Below are 23,743 nucleotides of genomic sequence, written 5' to 3'. Positions count from 1 at the left end.
GTGGTGGGTGCGCGCACAGCATTGGTGGGGAAAGTGACCAGGAGTGGCTGTAGTTAAGCAGCACACGCAAAGCTCGAGCGAATGATAAGATGGCGAAATGTAGAAAAGAGAAGGGGTCACGAAGCTCTCCGCTAGCGCGCGCAATGGAACTGTGGCCGGCGGCAAATCTAAATTCAAATTTGAAATTGATGCGAAATACAAATAAGGCGAGAGTGCATAAAAATAAAAACAAGCCCAAATCTGCAAACTAATAAATAAATTAACATAGGTGACGACTTGCGGTAGCTGTGGAGGCAATTAAAGTTCCTCTTTGGATTTGATGAACTCCATAAAGGAGAGGACGTCGTCCTCGAGTTAGTAGAGGAGACCGTGTTAATACGAACAGACACAATTAAGTGTCATAAGTTTGGTGAGTTGAAATGAATTAAAAAGGGAGAATTACGATGAAAAATGCATGCGATAAAAGTGCTTGTGAATATATTAGCTAGCAAATATAATCACAAGTTAACTAAGCACTGAAAATGATCGAAGAAAACAAAAATACTAGTTAAAAATTCAGAATAAAATCTGAGGTTTGGTTGCTCCAAAGGGGTGATCAGTGGAAGCGTGCTTGTGTTCAGGGCATGGAAATTGATCAGCTCTGTCGGGCATAGAGGGGATATTGTGTTCACATCTGGTCTGTGTCTGGCTGTCCTGAAGCTGACTATACTTGTGTTCGGTTGGTCGGTGAAAGGGCGTAATATACAAATGATAATACTGATATTCATAGATTTTATTTATCACAACAGCCAAACGCATGATGATAGAGCACCAGCCTCCCATCATGCCCAAAATCTGAGAAGCAGCCACCAATTAGTGCATCGGCCAAACAAGGTGCGAGACAAGCGGCAGTAATTGAGGCTCTCAAAGCAGGTAAAAGTAAACCCCATATTACAAAAATCGAGTGCGTGGAACCTAAAGTTAAATTAAGGTCCATGTTACAAAACCACGCGACAAATCCAATGAAATACCACGCGAACAAACCAAGAACTGAAATTCCAGTGGAAGGCAGACTTGAGTCGGTGTGCTCGAAACTTGATGCTGTGACCAGCACACTCGTGAAGGTTTTGAATATTCAGACCAACACTAGTGGCTGGATACTAGACAGCATCAAGGAAATGAGAAAAGAGACGAGCGAGATGAGGAGCAGCCGGGATGACAGACTCTCCCGTATCGATGACGGGAAGGAGAGACCCCTGAGGGCTGAAACTGAGGACCCTGGTAAAAAGGTGAGAAATAGGTCAGATTTACCAGATGATGGCCATGATTTAGATGGGGATGAAAAATTAGAAGCGAGAATTGGGAATCTTATCAAAAGACAATGGGAACATTTGAGGCGAGAAGAAAAGAGTCAAAGTGGTGAAAGCACTGAAAATAGCACTGCCAAAGAAGTTGCTGAAGCCATAAAACTGGGGATCCTTAACAAAGGACCATCATTTAAAAGTGACTACAAATTAGATCGTCACACTAGATTTGAACACTTCTATGACTATTTTAAGTCAGAAGTGAGAAGTGAGATAGTAACGCAAAATTCAGTGGAGATCAAAAGGCTTTGGATGGGCATAAATTTAAGGTGAGAGACATATTAATCAATCACATCGATAAAAACTATCACTCTAAAGTAGTATTACTAAAACATCCAGTAGCTATTTTAAATAAACTCAGAGGTAAAAAGAACGAAACTAATGTATCTTCATTTACGGTGAGGAAAGAAATCTCCAATACGCAGTATGTAATTGGAAAAATGATAGCAGTCGAGTTTTTTGAGAAGTTCGAGGAGGTGATTGGAACTTATGAAAATTCAGCAGGCGTCACCCTTTTATCCGATGAGGAAAAGAGGGACGCGTTTAATAATGCCATCATGGGGTCTGTACCGATGGTACAGTACCTACAGTCCTCAGCTAAACTTAGAGGTGAGCAGCCCCCAACTTATGAGCAATTAAAAGTTGTTGTTATGCAGGAAGAAGCATCAAGGAAACAGTCTGGGGAGGGGAGCAGTGAGATAAGAGCTGCGAACCTCACCGCAATTAAGGAGAGATTTTTTGAGTGCGGGGACTATGGGTACCTCGGCCGAAACTGCCCAGGCAAGGGTAAGGGCAAACTGCGGTACAGTTGTAAAGGCTACAGACACCCAATTAAGGATTGCCCAAACTCAGGTGAGACAAACCACAAGCCAAAAGGTAGCATAAGACACACCAGTTCGCGGAGAAATAGTTTTCGTGGATTTGGGCGTGGTGGTGGGTCATTGAAGAGACGGTCAAAGGGTTTAGGTGCGAATGACCCAATTGGCGCTAAATGGGGAAAATACTATAACCTGAAGGACACAGGAGACAACAAGTACCTCAAACCCAAGACCAGTACAAAGTCTAATAAGGAGGGCTCAAGCAAAACCGCAGGAGGAGACAACAAAGAGAAGGGTGAGTTAGATTCGAATGAGACAGGAGAGTGCAGAGAAGTGGATGAGCTTTGTGAAGGTCAGGCATTGCACGTAGGTGTTTGTTTTGACAAAGACAAATTTATTACCGAATTCCTAGCAGATTCTGGGGCTACGGAGAACTTAACAAATTCGAAACTAATTTTCATGTCCCTCAACGAACAAAGTAAAGGCGTGATCAAATGCACGAATAAAAATAAACAAGAGGATTTGAGAACGGAGGGAGTAGGTTAGGTAGAAATCGAATCGGTAAACGGTGAGAAATTTGAAGTAGATGAGGTAATATTAGGTTGGGGAAAAAGTAATTGCGGTTTTTTTCATGTTTTTCAAAGTGAATTTGTTAATATAAATTTCAAACACTAATCAATGATATATGTGCCGTTCTGATCGATGACCTGTTGCCACTTTTCTGGTCAAACCATAATTCCGTAACTGTAGAATTTCTGAAATTTTTGGGCGAAAAAATGAACCAAGTGATTTGCACAAGCCTCTTTTGAACCCAACTTTACACCATTAAGAGAGTTTTGCAGAGACCGAAACAAATGATAGTCCGACGGGGCAAGATCAGGGCTATGCGGTGGATGCATCAAAACTTCCCAGCCAAACTCTATCAGTTTTTGACGAGTCAGTAAAGATATGTGCGGTCCAGCATTGTCGTGATGGAAGACGACGCCTTTCCTATTGATCAATTCTGGCCGTTTTTTTTTCAATCGCCTGCTTCAGTCGCATTAGTTGTTGACAGTAGACAGTCGAATTAATGGTTTGGCCAGGATCGAGCACCTCATGATGAACAATACTCTTCCAATTCCACCAAACACCCAGCATCACCTTCCTTGGCGTCAATACGGGCTTCGCAACTGTTTGTGAAGCTTCTCCAGGCTTTAACCACGATCTCTTTCGCACATTATTCTCGTATGTGATCCACTTTTCATCGCCCGTAATCATTTGTTTCAAAAATGGCTCGATTTCGTTTCGTTTCAGCAGGGCTTCTTAAATGGAAACTCGGTCCATTACATTTTTCGACGTTAATTCATGTGGAACCCAAGTATTGAGCTTCCTTTGGTATCCAGTCTTATGTAAATGGTTCAAAACTGTTTTATGGTCGACGTTTAGTTTCGTAGCAATGTCGCGAGATGAAATATGTCGGTCTACCTCGATTTAATTAAGAATTTCATCGACTTTTTCAACGGTTGGCCGACCAGGGCGAGGTTCATCTTTAAGATCGAAGTTTCTGGAACGAAATCGAGCAAACCAATTCTGATACTGGCGTTCACTTAAGCACTCATCACCATAAACACTACACAATTTTCGATGAACCTGCGCTGCAATTTTTCCTTTTCGGAAGTAAAAAAGCAAAATGTGACGAAAGTGGCTTTCTGGAATCTCCATTGTGAAAGCGCAATAATTTTTGAATAAGTAAACGAATGATGCTACTTTGTACTCTAGGATGTTCTATAGACTGTAAACTGTTAAACATGCTATAGCATGGCTTCATTGAATAAGCATTACTAGAGATATAAAACTTTAATGCCATCTATTAGGAAGAACCGAAATTACTTTTTCTCCAACCCACTATTTGCTGAGGCCCTTCAGGCTAACTTACTGTCTCTAAGACGATTGGCAGAGATGGGTCTTACGATATATCTAGATGACCTGAAAATAGATATCTTCAATCCAGAATCAAATCAGTCATTCATCTTAGGCGTGTATAGAAAACCGTATTGGATAGTAGATTTAGAAGTAAACAAGTACCGTCCTTTCAATAGAAAACTACAGAAAAGTACAACTAGACGTGTTATAGCCAATATGGTACATGGTAAAATAGAGATGAGAAGACACATGACGCGAAGTGTTACAGCCAAACAGAATGAGGTTTCGGCGATGGAAACTCCAACTGAGAGTAACGAACGGATTGAAGAAGGGTCAATAGAGGTGAGAAATAATGAGCAATCCGAAGTCGGGCGAGTTGACAAACCGGATATTAAAGAAACCTTTAAACCAATCCAAAATCAATTCGAACAATCCAATTTTGATTATTCGATTTCGGATAGAAAGATTGATAAGGTAGACGAAGCACAAATAGATGAGAGCCGTTAGGTTTTCGATCTGTTTGGAGTTGAGAAAACTAAAATTCAGGGTAATAGTCTAGCCACGCTATGGCATACTAGGTTCCGCCATGCATCGAGAGCATATCTCAAAGCTTTACAATCAAAATTCCCGGACAATAAAGAACTAAAAGGAGTGAATTTCGATGGGTCATTAATGGAGTGTGAAGTGTGTTGAGCTTCTAAATTTAACAGACTGCCATTTCCTAAGGTGAGAAAGCGAGCAACAGAGCCCTTGCAGATAATACACTCTGATGTAATGGGACCAATATCTCCGAGCTCATATCCAAAGGGATACAGGTGCATATTTGTGTTCATTGACGATAAATCGAGATTTTCAATGGCATACCGGATAAAGACTAAAAGAGAAACGGGTCACTGCTTTGAAATGTTCATTAGAAGTAGCAGAAATCTCCTGGGTTACGACGCGAAGATGTGCTACCTTGGGTCAGATCAAGGTACGAAATTTACTGGGGGACATACAGTTGAGGTATTGAAGATGTTAGGCGCAGAACTACAACTGGCAAGTCCTGATACTCCGGAACACAATGCAGTCGCTGAACGATGCAACCAGACAATCCAGAAAAAGGTGCGTGGCTACATGATCGACGCGAAATTTCCGGAGAATATGTGGGATCTGGCTCTGTCTGCCGCTGTATATACGTTCAATCAAACTCCTCATAAATCTAATGAGATGAGAACTCCACTGGAAGAGTTTGCGCCGGGACATAGCTTTGATGTGAATCAGATTAAGAGATTTGGAAGCCTAGCGTACATGAAAGTACAGAGAAAGGTAGGACCGAAATTCAGGGCAGAAGACGCGAGAGGTATTCTGGTTGGATACACTCCAACAGGATGCATACTACTAAAACTAGAAGAAGGAAAGTTCTATGAAAGCAGACACGTAAGATTTAACGGGAAACAGGTCTATGGTGATAGGTACAAGAAAGGTGAGATTAAGAACGTCCCAGAAGTTCAAGAAATGACAAACAAAGACAAATGGTTTCTAGAATTTGAAAAAGACGTGAAAGATTTGAATGAAACGTCCAAATCGGAGGGAGAGACGAAGAGAAAGAGGGGCAGACCAAGGAAGGAAACCCCAGGTCTTGAGGTATGTAAGGTGAGCAAACCTGCAGGTGAGTCAATGTAGGATTCAAGCTTTGAAGATTTGCCAATCGATGGGAGCTTGAAAGTCGAGGTATTTCTGGCTTGTTGGTCACAGGGTGAGAATGGACTGAATCTGGACGAGTCTCCTGATGAGGTCTACCTTGCTCTTCTTGCCAGTATTAATTCAGATCCAATTAACTATAAAGACGGGATGCAAAGAAAACATACGAGCAAAATTTGATCATGGAATGAGAATAGTAAATTCAATCCAATTGCATTGACAATTAAAATTCAATTTATATTATTTCTACAATTTAGAAGCACAAGGGGATTTGGATTTTTTCCATCTGAATTTTTGCTTACGGAAATGCTGTATTTGACGTTGTTGCGAGTTAAAGTCATTTTCATACCACAACCTCACTCATTTTAACGGACTATTATTATTCAAGGTTGCCATGCAATTAAATGAAAATAATTTGAAATTTGTCAAAACTAATATCCCAGGAACTTTGAAATGATCAGATATTTCTCTGGTAGGTTCGTTACAAAGAAATGACAGTGTCTAGTTTCGCAAGTTAAGGAAGGATCCGATTAATTTTGAAGGTTGGGGGTACTTGTCAGACTATTCTTCGTTTGTGGATTTTGACCAAATAAGATTAATTTTCTAAGCCCTTCAAACACAGATGAAGAGATATTATAGAATATTCAAAGGCTAGTGTGCAATATCTGACGCGAAACTCCTTCCAGCATATAAAATCACGCCAAATACTGCATTCTAATTGACCAAGCTCGAGCAGAAATCCCCTCCTAAAAACTTATCAAAGAAAATTATCAAGATCTAGATGGAAATATTCAGTGTCATTTTAATTGGGAGGTATTTCAAGACAAAGAAAAGTGTCTTCTCATTCGCTAGAATTCAAGTACGAAAATAGTCGAAATAATTTTATCTCTACATTGTCGCAAAAAATGTTAAATACTGCATTTTCGTTCGTTGAAATTCAGATAAGGAAGATTATCTAAGTTTTTACACTCGATTTTTTCAATCAGAGAAGACAGATAAGGGAATTAATTTTCTTTCAGTCTTTTATGGCTTTCATTAACCACATTAGAGGAGAGAAAACAATAGAATTATGATTGATCATCACTTTGTTACAAAAATTATTTTCTATAAACTTTATCATCGAAAGGGAAATAGTAAATAACAAAATATTTTGAAATTTCAGTAAACTTGTAACTTGCTTAAAAATTGCCTTCAAAATTCTCAGAAATATATGGAAAATGATGGTAACAAATTTCGAATTGTGATTCTAGGGAATTTTGAGGGTGTATGGGAGTCTCTATGCATCAGAATTAGCCTCGTCTACAATTCTTTGAGGAATTCCAACAGGAAATGATCAAACAGAAAGGAGGAATAGGAAAAAAAAGATTCGTGCATTAACTTGGAAGAATAGGAGGTATTGTATGTCAAATAAGTCCATGAACATCTCAAACGTTCACAGTGATCATTTTCCACGATTAGGAGTTTTTCCTTCTATTTCCCACATGCTTGATATGGCGATAAAAAAAATGTAAACTTATTGTATTTTCAAATTGTTCTCTTCACATCTTTCAAATTCCATCAAAATATCTTAAAATGCTTCCAGTAGAATTGGAAAAGGGTTTGGGTAATAATTCAAAAGAAATCGAGTTTTTCGAAAAAAAAAGAATATAAGAAAATTCTAGGAACAATTATGTTTTTAAAATGAACTGTTGAAAGAATATGTGAAAAATTGCGAACTGGTTTTTCAAGCCCCCCAATCGTATAAAAAATCGCCATCTACTTTCAGGCAGGTGAGGGTCATTAGCGGACTTTTTTTACATGAAATATCTAACGTTTCTCTACCAGCTTATCCAATAATCAGGTGATATCAGAAGAATAAAAATTGAAGTCGAATAAGTCAAAAACGGGTGCAAAAAAATCAAGTTATATGGTCTATATGTCGCTAAATAACTCATGATTAATTTAACTAAAAATTAAATATAGAAGCTGAGTTGGCGGAGGATATCCTTATACATAAAACGAATGTCGCCTTGAAGAGTGTCATGTAAAAGAACAGAATTTCACGATCAGGTATTAATAAGATGAGAACATTCTTTTTGTGTGTGCGCATGTTTGTGTTTTAAATTTTAAGTATGAACAAAGGGGTTACTGATATTAGGTGACAGTAAATTAATTGGTGAGAAATAGGTAGAGCAAATTTCTGAGGTATCATTTTGAAAATCTCGATGAGATCTCGATGAGATCTTCAAAATGGTACCTCAGATTATCTGTTCCATCGACTACATAAATTGTTAGCGATAATGTAGCGATTTTGGCATCTCACGTTTTGAAAATTTCTACGTTTTTCCTCTTAATGGCGAGATTTACTCGATTTGTATTCAAATCTGTAAAAATATTCCCTACTTAGTTGAAAATATATTGAATCACTTTGAAAATGATCCCTGATTTATTCATTCATCTCCAGTTTTCGTTGACTTATGAAAAGTTTTATGCAGAAAATAAAATTTCATGATTTGATTGTTTACTCAGCTTGGATCGGATTTTTATGCAACTATCGTTCAAGCGAATGGAACTGTCTATACCTCACTTTGAAGGGTATTTATCGTTCCTCAAAATGGTGCATAGTAATCCTGATTCAATCGGTTTTTCATCAAGCTATCGCAGATTGTTTTCATTTTTAACGTTATGTCACACGCCAAAAATGACAGTTTTTGCCATTTATCGAGGCTTTCGCCTTAACCAGCGCAGCTATATCATATTTCAATTCGAAGATCTCATCGAGATCTTCAAATTAATACCACACATTATCTATTCCATTGACTAGATCAATTGTTATAAGCGATAGTGTAGTGATTTTAGCATGTCATTTTTTGGAAATTTCCATGTTTTTACATTAATGATGGGATTTACTGGGTTTTTATTACTGTGGAAATATCTCCCAAGTATGAGTACTTGGGTGAACACATGCAATTACTTTCAAATATACCCTTAAAACTTAAGGCTTCACAAATGCGTTACGACCCCTTAAGAATTCGAACATATTGATAAGGCGTTAGAAACACCATCTGATTTCGTTTATTTGATTCCTGTTTCTAGGGTGAAGTTATCAGCAGAATGAAGTATGATCTCCACTTCGCGTCGGTATTTGTATTACACGATTCAGGTTAAAGCATTTTACAGACGAATAATTTCAAATTTGAATTTCATTCTGGGACGGTGCAACTTTTTCGAGAAATAATAGAGTGCCAAGGAAAGGTCGCTTTGATATTGTTGTGAAAGGCTTAGAATGAAAGAATAACCGGTCTTGAAAATTATGAGTCTTGAAACAAATGAATGGTATAGAACGATGGAAGTGTGATTCTTTTGTCATATATTTCGATTTGACGTCTCAAGCTGTGAAACTAATAGAACCGCCCCTTTTAGTTAAATAAAGCTCGTCTCCTTATTACAATTGGTGTCAGAAGTGGTTCTTCTCATCGCTCACTGCATATTTGGAAAAACGAAAATAACAATTTAAAAAAAAAATTGTATTTATTACGCGTCAAAACATTCTTGTGTGAGTGACAGTTCGTGTGGGTGGAGATTCATAAAACACGATGGGGGACGAGTCAGATGACTTAGATATACATCGCCGTGGACCGAGAGCGCATCGTCACCGTCCTTTTTCTGCTCCCGGACGAAGAAACATATTGGAGGAACTCAACTCAAGGTTTTTAAGACTTCAGCATGAAGTAGACGAGCGTGTCCAGAACATGGAAAATTTACTGGATGGAAGGATGCAGAATTACGAAGCCCGTATGAATAAACAGCTCAACGACCACCGAAAGGTCATTGCAACAAATTTAAACACCCGGTGTGAACATCGTGACAGAGTTGCCGCAGGACAATGGATCGAGGAAGGAACAGCCACAACCAGATAATATTTCACTTATTATTCCTCAACACAATGCTGCAGCTAGTAGTAGTAGTAATATTCTCAATGCTGCTTGTAATTCAAATGCTTCAAATAAGCTTTTGCTTGCATATTTGAATGCCACTATTAACAACAAAATTAAACCTCCTGAGTACGATGGTCCGGTGCCTTGGATTCAATATTTGAAACAATTTAACCTTGCAGCAGCACATAATAACTGGTCGTTCGCGACACGCGGTGCAAATTTAGCTTCTTCCTTACGTGGAAAAGCACTTGAAGTCCTCGAATATTTATCTGATGCGGACGCGAAAAATTTCAATCAATTGATTGAAATTTTAAACGAAGAGTTTTGTGAAGAACATTTCGCACGAATACATTCTAATCACCTCGATTTCCACGAGGCAACAGTTCGAGGAAATTCCAAAATTCGGGGAGGAGATTAAGAAATTATCACGTCTAGGTTATTCTAACGTTCCTCACGAAGAGCGGGACAGACTTGCTTGCTCTCAATTTATCAGGGACCTCCAAAACTCTAAAATTTCTTTTAAGCTACGCGAAGAACTTATTACATCTCTGCGCGTGGCTATTGAACGAGTAACAGAGCTAGCTGGTGATCAGCAACACTGAAAACCGTGATAATGACATTATTGACATTATCTCAAAGAAAAAGAGATTTTTTAATGAGAGATCTCAACCATTAAGTAATTATTCATCTAATGGGACTTCTTCCCCTTCTGCAAATTCGCGTCAATTTTTACAAACATCAGGGAATTTTCCTCCACCTAAAACATAAAAAATACAGTGCTACAATTGCAGAAATTATGGTCTTTTTGCAACTGAATTCAAAATTAACCCTAATAATAATGATAAAGTTTGCAGAAATTCACGAATGAACATACAACAGATCGACCAACAAAACAATCAAACAATTCGTTCAAATTCCTCCAGGAATTCTGGAAATGGTTCTCAGCACAAGAATAGCAAGAATTCTAGGCGGACTAGGAATCTTGGTGAACAATCGCTGAATGATCAGACTCCTCAAGACTCTAACACATTGCAGCAGGGAAACTAATTGGAGTCAATCTGGTGGGAGAGGGGTAGACTCAACATAGAAGAAAACGCTGCTATCAAGCTGTGGTTAGAGAGAAAAAATTAAACTTGGATTTGACATTGAAAGGAAAAGTCGACAAAAAAGATTGTTGTATGCTGATTGATACAGCTTCTGATATTTCCCTTTTGAATTAAAAATTCCTCAACGTGAAATCGAAAGCCTTCCACGAAGTTCATCAGCCTCTTAACATCTTGACAAGCTAGTAGGAACAATGGCTGCCACTGTTCCTACTAGCTTATCGTTCAGCACAACCTTAGACAACTGACTATGCTCCAGCGATGTTAATGCTTAGACGGGAATTGAGGCTTTCTGTGGCCTCCGGGAATTGAGAGGATCTGTACCACACCATAACGTGACAGACTGTACAGTTCCTGAATTTGTTAGTGAAATGAGATACAAATTGAGCGACGTCTACGACACTGTCCGGGATACTTTAGTGATAAAAAGTGACAAAATGAAAACTAACTATGACAGAAATACACACGTGTTGACATTCAAAGTTGGTGAAAAAGTCTGGCTTTTCCTCCCCCGGAGAGTCAAAGGCAAATCGCCAAAACTGCAAAGTGACTGGGATGGTCCTTATGGGATTAAGACCAAAATAAATGATGTTGTTTACAGAATTCAAAAATTACCACGTGGAAAAGTTAAGGTGGTTCATGTTGATAGAATTACACATTAAGATGAATAAAACCACTGAAAAATATCTGTAAAAAAAAAGTCGGAGGTGTTCCGCAAGTCAAAATCGGATGTGTTCCGAAAATAAAAGTCGGAGGTGTTCCGCAAGTTCAGTTGGATGCGTTCCGCAAGTAAAATGCGGATGTGTTCCGCAATTACTTGAGGGTTAATTCTTTGGCACGTCAAAGAATAGGTTCCTCGGGACGCCGAGTCTTGTTTTCCTGTTATCCTGTTACTATGTACTATTAAAGCTTGGAATGTTGTAGTTGTTGCTTCTCATTGATTGTTGCTTGATTTGGTTAGTCAAATTGTTACAAATTAGTTGATTCATCCAGTAATATCGTATTGGGCGTCACCGTATTGGTAGCGCAGTAGTTTTTGTGTAATTTCTATGTTTAAAAATTAACACCTTGCATGAGAATAAAAATTTATGGTTAATCTTCTCTTTTATGCAGGTTAAGTCTCATTCTAATTTGAAAGGACAGGATCATAGGATTTTCAATTGCTTTCTCCATAATGGGTGGAAGAAGACGAGGACAAATCCCATGCGAATTTGGAAGATACGAGGAAGATAATTTTATCGATTTTATGATTTTATTCTAGAACGGGTCATGATGGATTGAATGGGTGCGATCGTAGAACGTTCGAAACAAAGTACATTGAACCTCTTCCAATTTGTTATTTTCGTCAGGGTTTTTGATTGGAAGATGAAGCTGAGTCCCTGACAACTGAGAACTCTGAACATTCTTGTCAGAGAAAGGCTTAGAATGAGAGAATATCCCCTTCGCCTCTTGAAAAGTATGAGTCTTAGAACAATGAATGGTATAGAACGATGAAGGTGTGATTCTTTTGTCGTATATTTCGATTAGGCGTCTCAAGCTGTGAAAGTAATAAAACCGCCGGTTTTAGTTAAATAAAGCTCGTCTCCGCATTACAATATTATAAATAATTTTTGGTGAACAATACTGCTGTGGGTAAAATTTTTCATTCTTTTAGATTGCATTTAGATGCAACTGTGGGATAAATGATTATATATCAATTGTAATTCAGTCAAGTGGATTCACAATTTACGATTTCTATATTTTTGTGATAATCATACCATCATTAAAATCAGTGAAAATTGGATAGTTTGCTGAGAGTTGATAACGAAAATGGAACAAGATTGATATTTGAAGATTATTTGAGATTATTTGAAATTATTTGGGAATATTAGTGTCAGGTCGAATTGAAAAAACAGAATTATTCCCAATAAAGAGTGCAAACTTAGGGAATCATATTGATAAAAGTAGTGGAGACAAAAATGAGAATAAAAAATTACCGCGAAGTAATGCTGAGGGACAACGGCAGTTTAGGGAAAACAAACGGATGTGGAAAATCGAGAAAATGAATCTGGAGCGTGAGAAAGTGAAGGAGAGACAGAAACAATGTCGTACTCTAAAACATAATGTAGGAATCAAAGAAGAAGAATCGATGATGACGATTCAAAATTCTAATTGAACCGATTAAGTAGGTGATAACTGTGATAAATCTAAAATTGAAAAGACGAAATTTGCAGAAATGGCTGCTGAACGGTAGCGACGATATGGAAAAAAGAAACACGAATTGACAACAAACAAAATGATTTTGAAATGGAAAGAAGTTAATGAGAGACAGAAAAAAAGTCGTCCACGTAGAAATGATGAAATGATTGTAGAAAATAAATTATCGATCAAAATAGATCAGAATTCAGGAGTTGGTAATACTCCAGAAATGGAAATAAGAATTGAAAAATCAGCTACAACTGTTGCTCAACGGCAACAATCCTATGGAGCAAAGAAACGTATATTGGATACTGAAAAACATGGCACTGAACAATATTGGCACGAGAAAAAACTGCTGGAAGACAAGGAGAGTGCCATAAACATACGTGTGATGAAGTACTCTTGAAAATGCACGAATAGACCAGATGAAACAAAATGTACAAAAACAAAGGAGTTATTGTAAAAAGAATAGAGGTACCGGGAAGTTGAGTAGAAACAAAAGCATTATAGGATTATTCGTATAGATTAGTGTCCAGTGTATCAATAGCCTCCGTTGCATAGAGATGATTGAAAATTCAGAACAAATGAGGAGATGAAACAAATTCAATTGTTTGACATATATATTTAACGTATTCTACAGATCAAAACAAAGAAAAAGAAGAATCGAAATACAAAATTGAAAAATATTACTTATTAATTACTATATGTTTAAATAAGGTAAAATGATGTTGATGAATCAAAATTTTAAAGGCAACACTACATAAGATATTTTTAGAGATTAAAGTAGTACATATTTCAGTACAAATAGGAATTACAAATGATTGAAATTATATCGAGTTGTAATTCCATAAATTTTATTAAATCAATGCATTATTCCATGCAGCGCGTCCTTCCTAGTTGGCAAAAAAAGCATGAAAAATAAAAAAAAGTGTTCCAAGTAAGCAGTTTCAAAGAGCGACGATTGTTCAGTGTCTTGGCAAATCAATTTTTGTAATTATCAAAGGCAATGAAAAAGTGAATTAACAAAGCAACATTGATACAAATAGTATATGATGTCATTAGGCGATAAAAGTATTATCTGGCGAATGTGGCTTTATAATCCGAGCCGAAGGCGAGGATTATAATCACATTCGCCAGATAATGCTTTAGCAACGTGTGATATACGCTATTTTATTTTATTGTTGGGCCCGGAAACCGCGATCTAACCGAGCGAAGCGAGGTTAGAATCGCGGTTTATCGGACCTAATAACATAAATGTTATTGAAATGGGTACGCCCTGAAGAGTCTTACTGGGAGCATTGCAATTGAAGAAGAGTGTGGAGTAAACAAGATGAAAGAAACAATCAGGAAAATGAGTGCAAAACAAGTCGGATGTCAGCATCTGAATACGAAACATACCCCTCCCAGAGAAGCTCAGGACGAAAAAGTGAGAAGATAATTATTGCTTGATAGCCTGCGATAAGTTGTCATAAGGGGACAATTCTGTTTTTAATTGTAATAATTTTAAATTCAATTCATACATTCAAAAACAGTTCATGATAAACTCCAACTGGAAATAGTTTTAAAAAACAATTTCGACGTTCATGTCAATGTGTCCACAAATTAGAAACTATTAAAATTCATAAGAACTTTCTATGATATACCTTTTAAGTTTTCTAAACATGATCATTCAATTAAAATCAGAAGCAAACTATGACTGAAATTTTTCTTCTAAAAGTAAAAAAAAAATTCAAAATTCATTAACCCATTGCTGTGGATCATGGTTACCCACTTTGCACCATTTTGTAATATTGTGCTTACGCCACCGTGGTTTTCTTATGGCGCACTAACACACTGGCGACCCCCTCACTTCGTACACACCGAGACGATTCACGACTCTCCAACGGCAATGGGTTAAGAATCTTTACCACATTGCCAGACAATTTCTTTACTCTCTACATAATGTACAAAAAAAGTAAAAAAAAAATTCCATACGGGCAAGTATTGATAAGTAATCAGTGTTTTAACAGTTTCTGCATATTGGATTGCATAATTCTACTATCCGATTTAAATGTTTGATATTATAAAAAAATTCTGTTGATATTGGTAACTTGATTAGAAAATTTCCGGAATCTCGTTGGGAATTTGAATTTGTTTTAAGTGTTTTCGTTCTATTGGAATATATTTACAAGGCTGTTTCTTTTTCCCCCAACCATCTTCTGTTTGAGATGCACGCGATGAGTTTGTAAAAACATTGGAAGAATAATTAATCAAAAGTTTGAGATGATTAAAACATAATTCAATGCCGTCTGCAATGCATTTCTTTTTGAGATGTGTTATGATTTTTCTTCAGTCTCCACAAATACGCAATAAATCCTAACCCAAAATTCTCGATTATCCTAACACGGCTAAATCATTACCTTCGGTCTCGCGATCAACAAAACCTGAAACACCAAAAACTCAACAACAAAACAGAACTCCGGGAACGGTCAGCAGCTCATCCAAACCTTGCTTCGATTATTTAGGGCAGAATGCGGAAAAATAGGTAGCAAGTAACAATTTAGCGAAAATAAGTGAATCTAGAGAGCAAGCAAACAGATAGCCAGAGAGCAGATGGCACGTGGCATCGATCGCCGTAGCGAGACGCATAAAATCACTAATTTTTACTATAATCACTAATTCAGATAGCATGATTAACGTTTAGGTAAATTCAGGTAGTTTCCAGGGAACATTTGGGTTCGTTTGAAAGGTTTCCTATCCTTCAAACCATTAGTGTCGGCGTTGACGTCATTTCGAGAGGCAGCGACGCCATTGCACGTGAGTTATTTCATCCTCGCAAAACTGCACTAAAATCGCCAAATTCACTAATAAAAAGGTACACCGGTACTCACTATGATCCTGGGGTGTTGATCCAATCCGGTTTGGATCTAATTTCCAATAATTACCCCCGAAATTGGCGTTTTGGAAGCGGTGTACTGCGAGAGCTCGTACGTAGCTAATGTCCGGGCGACTACCGTAATGGCAAATACGCGTGTATCCGCTCGGGCCTGTTGTCTAGTGGTGGGGAGTCTAGTGGAGACAAGCCCCGTACGATGCTGACTTGAGTATCGGAGATGCGAACCATCGATTCCCGGGGTAATTGGGCGTGAAAGAATTTAATATTTGAATTTACCATTGAATGGAAATATTGCTTTCAATTATTTTTACGGACTGCAACAAAATTTGTGGAACTAAAAAATTAAAACGGAGATGTTTGAGCGGATCTTCGCTCTATCTATGACTGAATAAGGTAGCTTATCTCCCGAGGGTACTCTCCGGAGAGTAATTAGAACTTTACGAACAACTTAACTAAACTCGAAACAAAACGGCAATTCGCATTGATAACTGGGTTCTTGCCCCTACGATCTTCCACCTACAAAGCCCTAACACTCTCACGACTAAGGGAGCGTGAATATTTCGATCCGACCTATGTATTCACTCGATCAACAAACCAGAAGGGCTACAAAAACCACTGGGTAGTACATTATCTTGGCCAAGTTATGCACGGTGATATTTTGGCCCTAAACCGAATTTACATAGAATTATCTGAAAATAACAAAACTCTAACTCAACAAAACCCTAACTGAAGCTGCAATATTTAAGATTTTATGATTCTATTTCCTAATTTAATTGTTAATATTATAAACAAAAATCTAGGGAATCGATAGACGCGAGACATAGCTCATTTTCGTAATTTTTCGGACCTTCCTGACGTTTAAGGTATCTTTGAGGTTCAATCAAGGTAGCAGATAACTCCGAATTTTATTTAAGGTAGCAGATAGCTCGAGTTTTTGATATCGGATTTTATTGCAAAGAGTATGTAGCTATTTTATCGAATTTGAGTTTCTCTCTCTCTCTCTCTCTCTCTCTCTCTCTCTCTCGTTCAATCTATAAATACCCTGGAGTTATACAGGTAACGAAATGGTCTGGAAATATGTTTCAGATAATTTGTTACAAATTAATTTATGCTGGTCTAGATGAAAGTTGAGCCTACAATGAATAGAGAAAATAATGTGAATCCAGCAAGGGACTAGGTTGCGTAACTATTAATGACATTTACAATACTAAGCACGATACAAAATTTCAAGCAACTTAATACATAAATTTCTAAATGAAATTTGTCCTGAAACACGATATCTATTGATGATCAATTAGAAAATAGGGAGAAAATAAATAGTTGACTATTTTTGGAAGGATCGTATAGAAGGATGAGAAGGAAACATTCTCAATTTAATAATGTGTCAATTTTGATAATCTGACCTTTCTCCGATTTGCTGAATATTGCAAAATAAATTCAGACTACGAGAAATTGTGGAGACCCTCTCATATTCACTTCTTTGTTAATTTCAATCATACTTACAAAACCTGCGGCAATCACAGCGTCATCTGCATCTCTCAAAGTTTTTTTTGTGCCGCTTTCTTTTCTTATCGAAAATATTATTTATTGATTAATTATTCATTTGCATTGAATCATGAAAATTGTTTGGGTCCATCGTAAGGTACATACAAGGATGTTGGAAGTCTCTGATTTTACATTCTTTTTCTTCTCCTTTTGTGGCTTCTTTTGCAATTTGAGCGTTTGTCGACATCCAGGAATTTATCGATAGCCTCTTTCTTTTCTAGAAATGTATTCATACATATATTTTTCAAGTGAGTTTGATCTGGTTGGTTGCATGGTATATTCTATTTTCCTACGTGAAATGATATTCAATAAGAAAATTGAATAAAAAATATTATATGCGTATTTCTTCTTGTTTCGAAGAGATGAAAAATCCAATTGGAATAACATATGAATTATGGCACCACAATGATTTATCTATAAACGTTTTAGTGTGACGTTATATTGCAGATATTTCAAAATACTCAAATTGGATAATGTTCAATTGCTTATCAAACTAAAACAGTATTTAAAATTTTCTATTCAATTTCGATATTTTGTAATTAATATTTTTTGCGAGACCACAGATTCATAATTCACAATTTGAAAATATCGTGTCAATACTCTGTGTATCAACCCCATATTTCTGCTTTTCGTTGTGCTCTGCATATAAATCTGAATGAAAATTCTCCCATTTCTTTTTCATTCAAAGATTAATTCATTGGAAAAAAACACTGATATTAGAATGTATATTAATCCCCTCTCATTGTCTTCTCATTTCATTCTCATTTATTATAGAACTGAATTAATTTATTAGTCGATTTCGTTTTTTGTGTGGAATATTTTTTGATGATGAGGCGAAATTACCTGAGAATTCTAAAATGCCAACAGAATCAATGATTTTTCCATTAGATTTGACAAGACGACAGGTCTGTGGGGTGTTTCGAATTTTCTTCAAATCTTTTCTTCTTGCTGGCCGTATACATCTACCATTGCCATCACTAATCCACAAATTCTTCAACTGGCAAAGCTCGTGCAGTTGAGCCTTGTACCGATAAATAGCACAAAAAACGACTTCCTTCCTCGACATTATTAACACCTACAGCAGAATTTACATCATTGTTATTAGAATCATCATACCAGAGAACAATGATATCTACGGGTAAAATGTGGTATACTACTTACGAAACTAATAATAGTAGTATTAAGTGTTGTCAGGCATTAGTTCCAACTTTCGCCACCAGGTGGCGCTGGCGTCGCTGTTCGTTTGGTCGCGAGCGATGGGTGGCGAGTGAGGGAAGGAGGTGGCGCTGGTGTCGGGTGGGTGGTGAGTGGGGGTGTTGGGGGTAAGAGGTGTGGTAGGTGGTAAGCGGGTGGTGGGTGGTGAGTTAGGTGGTAAGCGGGTGGAAAGGGGGTGAGTGAGGGTGGTGGGTGGAAATAAAAGGAGGCGGGAATCGTAAAATATTCGAGAACAAATATCAGGTGACTATGAACGTGGAGGGGGTAGCGTTTGGCGGGCCTTAGGTAAACACAGCTGCAATTAGGAGCACTTGTCCGGAAGGGTCTGATGTTAGGAATGCGTTAACAATAGACGATGAAACACTTGTACAAATTTTACATTTTCTACAGAGTTTTATTCAACATTTCGGTTACATTTTATGTCAATGATGAGTTACCTAACGTTTCATTGAAAAGATCTGGTATGCAATAATAATAATGAATGAAAAGAGCATCTACCCATTCCATTCCTAATACATATAAAGGGCCTACAATTGATGCGACTAGACATATGAGTATAATTAGAATGTATACAACGGAGGGCGTTCCCTCATCTTCAGTATCGTCTTCGGTATTACCGATTTCAGTATCTTAATTTTTGCGGTTGATCAGAAGGCGCGTAGCACAGGTCATTGCGATGGCGATGCGTCAAATCCAATAAATACCTCCTACGGTGCTCAATAGTTTCGGCACAACGACTAAGAAATGCAGGTAAACCCAAAGTTTCGGCCGTCCTCGGTCTTCTTTTAAAAATAAATTTCACCTCTCTAGAGTTACAATACTAGTTGTATCAATTTGATATGCAAAACTGTTCAAAAAATATTGAAAATACCTTTACAAACAGGGGTTTTAGGGTCAATATTTTGAGTGTCGGCGTCGTCGAACTCGTCATTGTCCTCCCAATTCTTATGAATTAAATGATTACGTATATTAAAAAGTGTTTGTAAGGCGCAGTTATACGTCTGAACGTCCATCTTGTTTTTCATGGCACGGAAGTAACACACAGTCTTTTCTTCATTCTGCAGACATGTATTGTTTTTAAAATCCGCCTCTGTACCCAAATTTATGGTTTCTCGTGCAGATAAGATCTGGAGATATACAGCCTCCTCACCACCAATAGTGAAAATGCGGCGAGTATTTCTGCACAGCTCTCTAATATTATGTAATACATCCCACACTTCTGTATCCTCATCATGTCACTCGATTCCGTGATTGTTCTTTGTGAGTCTATTGTTCGTCTCACGCCAGCAGTTAGAAAGGTCTAAGTACGGGTAAGGTGCATTCAAAATGCAGTGCGAAAGAAATACTCCCTCAGTATCAGCAACAGCAATTTTTTTTGGCAAGAATTCCCCATTTTTGCCACGGATACCTTGGATAACGACAGCGACATCCATGTTGATGCGATCACCACAAGAAACTTTTGTATGATGAAGAAGTCGACAGGTGGATAAAATAATATATCTGACGACTGCGGCGTGGGGAAATCGTGGTGCGAGAAATATATCAGTATCATTTTAATATTTCATTTTAATTTATTCTTCATTCACAGAGAAAAAATCACAGATTTTTGCGTTTCTGCTACTCTGTTTCTATTTTCTTCTGCATCAACTGCCAAGCGTAGTTCTTTAACAATTTCGCCGGTGTATAATGTGACAATTTCTCAAATGAAATCAAAAAGATTTACAACATTCACATTTTTATATGCAAGATTATGACGAATCGTGTCAAACAACTGTTCAAAATATTTGAAATCGGTTTTTATTATGTAATAATAATAAATTTTATTGCATAGAGGATACATTGTCCCATTGCAAGGGGGAGAAAAAATAATACATAAAATTACAGAGAAAATTCGGAAAGTACTATCTATGACATGATTTCTGGGATATACGAGTTTAGTACAAATTAGCCTGAGCGAGCCAGTAATGCATAAAGAATATTCAAGTCTGAAATCTAAAAGGAAGAATGCACAGAGCGTGAAGCTACATTTTGTAAATCGATTTGACGTCTTACCACTAGACATTTTTGAGAATGGCTGAAGATTCCTTTGTTTTCTATGAAATTAGCATTAAAAAGTATATCACTCAGTGACCTGTTTATAAAGTGAGGGAATCTATTGAACAGTTGGTGTCTGAGTTCCCGGGTACAAGTGCATCGAAGAAAGAAGTGATCGAGCGTATCGTATTCACACAGTGAACAGTAATTGCAGATTTTGGTCGGCTTAAACCCTAGTCTGTCTTTGCCCAGATGGAAACCACAAATATATTTATTCGAGAGTCTAATCTGCGCTACTGTTCTTTTGATAAAAAGACAATGGTTTTCAGTCAGGTACAATGCCTTCCAAGAATTCAGAGCATCAGTGAAAGCTGGGGTGATCTGACAGGACGTAGACTTAGCCAGCTTTCAATGTCTCTTTCCCTGAGTATTAACTCATACGAGTTGAAGATATCAATCGTTTTACTAGCAAGCTCTTCATAATTGAGATCGGGCCTTAGCTCTTCATGAATTGTCATACTAATCAGGTCTCTGATTCTCGAAATCCAGTTGTAAGGGTTCTTCCCATGAGAGGAACGATCAAGGTCAAGCAATCTAATGACACAGACTTTTGGTAAAAGAGAGTCACTTTGCTTGAGGATTTTCAACAGCCAATCCCAGCAAAGTTTCATGATCCTCAGTTCAGTGTGAGGAAGGTTGGTCTCTAGTCTAAGGGCCCATCCCGGAGTACATTTTGGCAGAGCAAGTGCCCTCTTAAAGAAATCTAGTTGTGCCACTTCAAGCTCCACTGAGTGGAGAAGCTCCCATGCGGGTATGGCATACAATAGTGTAGAGGAAATCATTACATTATAAAGTATAACTAATGTTCTCCAGGAGTTGATCCCAAGACCAGCCAAACCACCAAGAGCAACACCTGTAGCCATTTTACCTTTTGCTAATGCGGCCCTAGCAGAAATGTTGCCAAAGGCATTCCTACTCAGGGGTATACCTAAATAGGTATACGAGGACACTATTTCCAGCACAGAACCTTCATATTTTCTAAAGCAATCAGGTAGCTTTTTAAGTCTTCGAATTCTTTTGAAGGGCATAATTTTAATTTTGGATATATTTACCTCAAGGCCATTCAGATCGCAGTAGTCAGCTGGAGCTCTGAGTGCTCTGTGTAAATTAATATGAGAATCAACAAGAATCGCTGTGTCAAAAGCATTAGGACGTCTGTAAACCCATCAATGTTCAGACCCGGAATATTTCTATTGCGGAAAAAAGACTCAAAGTCACTAATGTACAGAATGAACAGGAGAGCACTCAGAGTCTCGCCCTGTAACACCCCCTCAGTCACGTCAAATTTATCAGAGAGCTGACTGTTGCATTTAACCTGTACATTGGCAGTGTCATAGAGCGATTTAATTACTCTTATTAATTTAGAGCTTATGCCTAGGTTGTTCAACTTGTTCCAGAGGTTTTCGTGGGGCACCGAGTCGAAGGCGCGACGGAAGTCCACAAATATCGCGAAAACCTCGCGCCTTGGCAGACGCAACTGTAATTGAACTGCAGTGAGCAGAGTAAAAATCGCCTCGGTGCACCCACGTCCAGCTCTGAAACCAAACTGGGCACCTGGTAGGATTTTATTGCTTTCAATCCAGATTTCTAATCTATTTTTGATCATGTAAGTAAAGATTTTCGTGATAAGATTGACTAGCGCGATTCCCCTGTAGTTCAGTGGATCTGACTTATCGCCCTTCTTGAATACCATGGTCAACAACACATCTGCCCAGCCCTCAGGACAGTATTCCGTTCTTAGAATCTGATTGAACAGCGAGATCATAATGAGTTTACCATTTACGGGGAGCGCCGAGTAAAATTCATTCGGAATGAGATCAGGTCCTGTAGATTTATTTTTCTTCAGCTTACAGAGTATATGATCAAATTCCACTAGTGAGACTTGACATTCCAGGGAAGCAACAGTATTGATAAAACGAACACGCATTACGTGATAAGTTTGTAAAATAATAATAAAAGAAAATGATAGTAAAATAATAATAATTTTCTACATATAAATAATTTTTGTAAATGAAATTTGTATATAGTAAAAATAATAAAAGCGAGCGTTATTTTCATATCCCAAAATTTATTTCAGCAGGGGAAAGGCCGGAAAGACATTTCTCTCAATAGTAATTATATTGTACTATTCAAAAATCCGTGTGATCGTGCTCAGATTGCTCATTTAGCTCGCCAAGTTTACCCTCAAAATCCCAAGTTTTTGCAAGAAGCATATTTTGATGCTACATCGAAACCATACGGTTATTTATTATTAAGCTTGAAACAATCCACTCCTGATAACTGTAGATTCCCTACTAATGTGTTTCCTATGGATCCTCACAAAATTCTGTATGTTCCCTGTTCAATGCATGATATAAAAATACACACTTTACATCTGAGTGTTCCAGTCATGTGTGTGTGATGGCGAGGTCAACATATAACACTGCTCGTCGCCTGATCGGCCCGAAAAACGTAATTTTGTCACAAGCAATCTGCGAGACCCCACCTGCGCAACGTGTATATGCTCGTGTGCATTGAATATTTTAAACGGAAACGTTCCTCTCAAGAGTGGGGAGGAGAAAAAATTTTCTAAACATAAATCTTTTCTTCGTAAATTGGGAAAATTAGATAAAAGTTTAAAACAGAAGAAGTAAATTATTGTGAATCAAAAAGGAGGTAGTTTTTTACCACTGATTCTTCTGTCATCACAATTACATCCGGATGATAATGACTCTATCATATTAGCCGTACCAAGAAAGTATCAAAAACAAGTTAGGGCATTACTTAAGCATATTCCAGAATCTGCGGATCAAGAGCGTTTGAGGTGGGATGCGTCAGGTATTGTCCAATTCGACGGAGTCCGTATACCTGGGTCAAATATTGTTGACTTGGTGAATGACTCGCTGAGGCATCGCCAGACAATAAAAGCAACAGGACGAGAATTATTTCCCGGTTTCTTACGGGATATCAATACACCAAAAGAATTTGTTGGTAATCAAATTTTCTGGACAATACGCTCACCAGCGGCCACATCTATACCTACACAGGATGAACAATTAGACTCCCCAAATAACTATTTCACGCCTAAGAC

The 23,743-nt window shown here is 37.7% G+C and overlaps 1 protein-coding gene and 1 pseudogene across 1 annotated transcript; both read right to left on the bottom strand.

The window, feature by feature from the left end:
• Positions 1–19,413: 19,413 nt before the first annotated feature.
• On the bottom strand, positions 19,414–20,030 carry LOC107040110 (annotated as a pseudogene).
• Positions 20,031–20,966: 936 nt separating this feature from the next.
• On the bottom strand, positions 20,967–22,366 carry LOC107040108. Its single transcript, XM_015260056.1, has 2 exons — positions 21,900–22,366; positions 20,967–21,828 (listed from the first exon to the last, which is right to left on the bottom strand). The coding sequence occupies exons 1-2, from the start codon at positions 22,364–22,366 to the stop codon at positions 20,967–20,969; spliced, it is 1,329 nt and encodes a 442-aa protein (XP_015115542.1).
• Positions 22,367–23,743: the final 1,377 nt, after the last annotated feature.

This window comes from Diachasma alloeum, unplaced genomic scaffold (genome assembly GCF_001412515.2).
Source record: "Diachasma alloeum isolate Michigan unplaced genomic scaffold, Dall2.0 Dall_scaffold_00318, whole genome shotgun sequence".
In the NCBI taxonomy this organism is placed as follows: Eukaryota; Metazoa; Arthropoda; class Insecta; order Hymenoptera; family Braconidae; genus Diachasma; species Diachasma alloeum.
Note: the sequence above shows the minus strand (reverse complement) of the source record. Positions and strands in the feature narration are given on the sequence as shown.

Excerpts from the sequence above, each read along its gene's own strand:
- LOC107040108 (XM_015260056.1), bottom strand. The coding sequence starts at position 22,366 with ATGGTATTCAAGAAGGGCGATAAGTCAGATCCACTGAACTACAGGGGA. Across the intron at positions 21,829-21,899 it reads AGTGCTCTCCTGTTCATTCT|ACGTCCTAATGCTTTTGACA; the intron begins GTACATTAGTGA and ends ATGGGTTTACAG.